General features: G+C 41.0%; 1 protein-coding gene across 1 annotated transcript; it reads right to left on the bottom strand.

Moving 5' to 3' along the window:
• Window positions 1-3,154: 3,154 nt before the first annotated feature.
• On the bottom strand, window positions 3,155-4,090 carry LOC136392915 (olfactory receptor 1J4-like). The gene has a single exon (XM_066365597.1). The coding sequence runs from the start codon at window positions 4,088-4,090 to the stop codon at window positions 3,155-3,157; it is 936 nt and encodes a 311-aa protein (XP_066221694.1).
• Between the last annotated feature and the right edge of the window lie 1,287 nt (window positions 4,091-5,377).

Below are 5,377 nucleotides of genomic sequence, written 5' to 3' on the forward strand. Positions count from 1 at the left end.
ATTTATTTATTTATTTATATCATTATGGACTCATGGATTCTTTCTCTCTGAGCTATAATCCATTACCATTGTTATTCATTTTGAAGCTTAAACTGTGTTCATTTTCTTCCAGGATTCTCAACTTTCTCAGAGAAGCCAACTGGGAAATGCATATAAGAGAAACACAAGAAGTAAAAACTAGAAAGTGAAAAACTAAAGGAATGTTGACCCATAGGAAGTGGGTCAGGAATTGGACAGGAAGAATGGGGGATGGGAACAGTGTAGATGTTGACATAGAACATAGAAATTTCTATCTACTTATATTACACATTTTAAAACCCATGAATTTGAATTGATATCTCCAGTTCAAAGTTAACACCATAGAGTTCTTTGCAGCCCCTCCTTCTCCGTGTGCACAGCACCTTCCCCGGGAGTGGGGACTTCCTCCATCTCCCTCAGGGTCACTTATTTGCTGAATCTTTGTGTGCCTGGGGAAGGGTTTCAGAATCTTGAACTCATAGCACAGTTAACAGCATGATAAATACAGCTTAAAACTTTGATTTTAGTTGTTTTTTCTTAATTGTTGTAAGAGTATTAGAAATAATTTTAATTTCAAAAATTATTTAGATTACATATTTTATTTTCATTTTTAGTCTACTTATGGCATTAATTTGAAATGTAGTTTGGTTTATTTGTCTTGCCTTATTCTATTCTGCTTTATTTACCACCTCTTTTATTATTATTTATTTATTACTTTCTTCTTCTTTTTTCAAGTGAGAGGAGGGGAGTTAGAGAGACTATGCCCTGACCAGTATCCACCTGGTGACACCCGTCTGGGGCTGATGCTCTGCGCATCTGGGGCCATACTTGTAACCAAGCTATTTTTTTTAGCACCTGAAGTTAAGGCTCCACAGAGCCATCTTCAGCATCTGGGGCCAATGCTCTTGAACTAATCAAGCAGTGGCTGTTTAAGAGAAAGAGAGAGAGAGAGAGAAGGGGGAGGGGAATGGGTAAAGAAGCAGATGGTCCATTTTACTGTGTGCTCTGACCAGAATCAAACCCTGGACATACATATGCCGAACTCACACCCTACCCCTAAACCAACTGGCCAGGGCCTATTTTTTTTATATATTTTAGGGAGAGAGAGAGAGAGTCAGAGACAGAGACAGACCAGGAGGGATAGAGATGAGAGGCACCAACTCATAGTTCCAGCACTCTTAGATGTTCAGTCGCTTGCTTCTCATATGTGTCTTGAGCAGGGGCTCCAGCTGAGCCCGTGACTCCTTTCTCGAGCCAGCTACCTTGGGCTCAAGCCAGCTGTCTTGGCTTTAAGACATCGACTTTTGGGCTCAAGTCAGCACTCAAACTAGTGAGCCTGTGCCCAAATTGGATGAATCTGTGCTCAAGCTGGAGACCTCAGGGTTCAAACCTGGGTACTCAGCATCCCAGGTTGATACTGTATCTACCACACCACCACCTTGTCAGGCTCTTCTATTTTGCTTTTTATGGACAAAGAACAACATAGTCAAAACTATACAAATAATCATACTCATCTCCCAATCACTCTTCCCTACCTCCTGCAGGTAAAATATCTCATTAGTTTCTGATTTATTTTTTGTGTGTGTGTGTCCCTGTTTGTCACATGAGCAGACATATGAATATTTTGTTTCCCATTCATTTTTACAGACAAAGTAGCATGCTACAAGTGCTCTTCCACACATTGCTTTTTTCCTATTTAACATACATACGCCAAACTCACACTCTACCTCTAAACCAACTGGCCAGGACCTAATTTTTTATATATTTGAGAGAGAGAGAGAGAGAGAGAGAGAGAGAGAGAGAGAGAGAGTCAGAGACAGACCAGGAAGGATAGAGATGAGAAATACATTCTGATATTTCTCCATGTTGATTCATAGATTTTTTTCCTATCTTTTCACAGTTGCAAAATACTCAATTGAATTGATGTTCAATACAGCTTCCTTTAGGGGTCCTAGAATGAGTAATTGGTGATGTGTGTCCCAAATACTACTGAATTGTATTCCTCCAATGGTTAAAACTCTAAATTCCATGTTTTGTATATTAAAATATAATTAATAATTATAGGAAAGATAAGAAGTAATCATTGCACAAAGCAAAGATTAATAATGTTTGATTAAAAAATTAATAGATGGGAATAGAATAAAGTATATATAATTAGTCAAAAGAGAATGAGACATGGAAGAATGAATGGGAAACAGATAGTCAATAAAAAACATAGTAATATGAAAAATATAAATTAAACTTTATTATGATTGCATTAGATATGCATAGATAAAACCCTCCAGAAATAGAATAATGGTTGCTCTACATAAAAAGAGCTAAATTCAGTGTCACACTGTTAACAATGAACACGTCACAGCTATAAGGACTTAGAAGAGTTTAAAATGAGGGAAAAACTGCATCTTTACTACCTGTACTGTTATGGTATCTCTGTTTCTTTATATCTATATATGTCTATCATTTTATAGCTATAGCTATAAAATGCTATAATAATATTAGAAATAGATGAGGTATTAAGACCCTTGTTAGATATAACTCCTAATTATAAATGCAGTGGTGTGTTGTTAAATGCATTTATAAAAACCTCCTTTTCATTAAAAACATCTGGCTTTGTAGCACAAGCCGATTTTCACAGTGTAATTATTCTTACCATGGGTGATTGCAGTTTACCACTATGATGTCATTGAATGTGAGTTGAAAAGAATTACATTAAATCAGCTTAAAGCCAGTGTAAGCCAGCCTAAAGAAATCAATTAAAAAAAATTTACAAGTTCTTCAGGAGTGAATCACGGTGCTAAATCTGTGTGTCCTCAGTCCCAGAGTGAAAATATACATAAGCAAAACCTGACATATCTCAAAGAAGAAATAGAAAAATTTATAATTATAATTATGCAACATGTTTTACATAAGATTTTGTATATATATTATAAGAGATGATGAACAAGCAAAACATTATTTAGAAGTAAAGAATTATTAACAGTCCAGGTAGCAAACTTGACTGAGTTGACATATTAACAATATTTATTCATGAAAATAGAATGCTTATTCTATTAAAGTTAAATGGAGGTGTTGAGCATACAATAATTTTAGGAGGTATATCTCACTTGCTCCTCTCTGCAATAAGAGAATTTAGTGATTACCACTTAAAACAGTTAACCCTGTTGACACACATTTCCAAGGCCTGTTTGATGTCTCTGTTCCTCAGGCTGTAGATGAAGGGGTTCAGCATGGGGGTAACTACCGTGTACATGACCGAAGCAATGATGTCTTTGGAATCCCATGATGAGGACAATAAATAAACAGCTGCAAGCGTACCATAGTACAAAGACACCACAAAGAGATGGGAGCCACAGGTAGAAAAGGCTTTAAAGAATCTCTCAGTGGAAGGGACCCTCAGGATGATGGTCCCTATACGAATATATGAGCCCAAAACAATACACAAAGCCGGGAAATAAAAGATTCCTCCCTCGGTTAGGAGGACCAGCTCATTGAGGGAGATGTCAGAGAAGCTCAGCTTCAAGAGTGCAGTGAGTTCACAGAAGAAGTGGCTGATGGTGTTGTCGGCACAGAAGGACAGTCGGACCGAGAGAAGGGTGTGTAACAGGGCACTGCCACAGGATAAAATCCAGGAACCAGCCACCAGCAGCACACATAGCCCCTCCTTCATGATGGTGGTGTAGTGTAGAGGGTGACAGATGGCCACGTACCTGTCATATGCCATTGCCACCAGGAGGAAATTGTCAAGACCAACAAAAATTATGAAAGAATACATCTGAGCAATGCATCCCACATAGGAAATGGATTGTTGCCGAGTCTGCATGTTCATGAGCATCTTCGGGACAATGACGGATGACAGAGAAATGTCAGAGAAGGCCAAGTGGCTGAGGAAGAAGTACATAGGCGTGTGCAGGCGGGAGTCCAGCCTGATGAGCAGGATGATGAGCAGGTTGCCCAGCACCGTGGTCAGGTACATGCCCAGGAACAGGGTGAAGAACCCGCGCTGCTGCCCTGGCTGGATGGGGAGCCCCAGGAGGAGGAACTCGGACATGCTGCTCTGGTTCTCGAGCCCCATGCTGCTTCCCATCTGCTGGAGATGAAAGGACAAACCAGAGGATTTAAATGTGTTATTATGGTCTCCATATTCTGGTCTCTACTTTTTCTTAAGAAAATATATCACTCAAATATATCTACTTTTTCTTAAGAAAATATATCACTCAAATATATCTACTTTTTCTTAAGAAAATATATCACTCCTTGAAGTTATATCATTGACCACCACTGCCAAAGCAAGCAGCGCACCCTCAATGCCCAACATGGATTCTTTCAAATGAAACCAGAGTGAATTTATTCTTCTTATTTTTTAATCATACAAGTCCCTGTGCCTATGTTACTAATTGGAGATACAAGAATTAGTGGGATACACAGGCACTCTTCCCTCAGCCCACTGGCCCTCTGGGAACACCTGATGGAGGACTGACTGAAGGTAAGAAACTTCCGCCAGCGTGCTTGTGCTGCCAACCTGGTCCACCGTTTGGTGGACCTCACGTTGTACTGCTGTCGTGTGAAGATGCCAGTACCACTGTTCTTAGAGATAATAAGAGGATTTTAATTCAACACATTAAAATCTCAGGACAGGCAGGCCCTGGCCGGTTGGCTCAGTGGTAGAGCGTCGGCCTGGCGTACAGAAGTCCCGGGTTTGATTCCCGGCCAGGGCACACAGGAGAAGCGCCCATCTGCTTCTCCACCCCTCCCCCTCTCCTTCCTCTCTGTCTCTCTCTTCCCCTCCCGCAGCCAAGGCTCCATTGGAGTGAAGATGGTCCGGGCGCTGGGGATGGCTCCTTGGCCTCTGCCCCAGGCGCTAGAGTGGCTCTGGTCACGACAGAGCGATGCCCCGAGGGGCAGAGCATCGCCTCCTGGTGGGCAGAGCATCGCCCCTGGTGGGCGTGCCAGGTGGATCCCAGTCGGGCGCATGCGGGAGTCTGTCTGACTGTCTCTCCCTGTTTTCGGCTTCAGAAAAATACAAAAAAAAAAAAAAAAATCTCAGGACAGTGTCCTGTATACAATAAACACACAACATTTTAGCCATTATTTATATGGCAGGCTAACTATCCAAATAAAGCCAAAATCAAATGTAGGAATACAATACCAACAGCATTAAGGGATGGTCAGCACAAAGGACAAAAGAGCTGATGTAAAGTGTGTGCTCACTTACCTGAGCCTCACCCTGCAAGCGGAGTTTCTAAGCTCATGTCCTGTCATTGGGGAAATCCCCTGGTGGACCTTGTCTTGTGTGTGCTCATCTGTTTTGCCAAGAAATAAACCTTATTTCACTTCATATGTCTCCACCTCTGTCTGTTGC

The sequence above is a fragment of the Saccopteryx leptura genome, chromosome 2, assembly GCF_036850995.1.
Source record: "Saccopteryx leptura isolate mSacLep1 chromosome 2, mSacLep1_pri_phased_curated, whole genome shotgun sequence".
NCBI classification, from domain to species: Eukaryota; Metazoa; Chordata; class Mammalia; order Chiroptera; family Emballonuridae; genus Saccopteryx; species Saccopteryx leptura.

Excerpts from the sequence above, each read along its gene's own strand:
- LOC136392915 (XM_066365597.1), bottom strand. The coding sequence starts at position 4,090 with ATGGGGCTCGAGAACCAGAGCAGCATGTCCGAGTTCCTCCTCCTGGGG.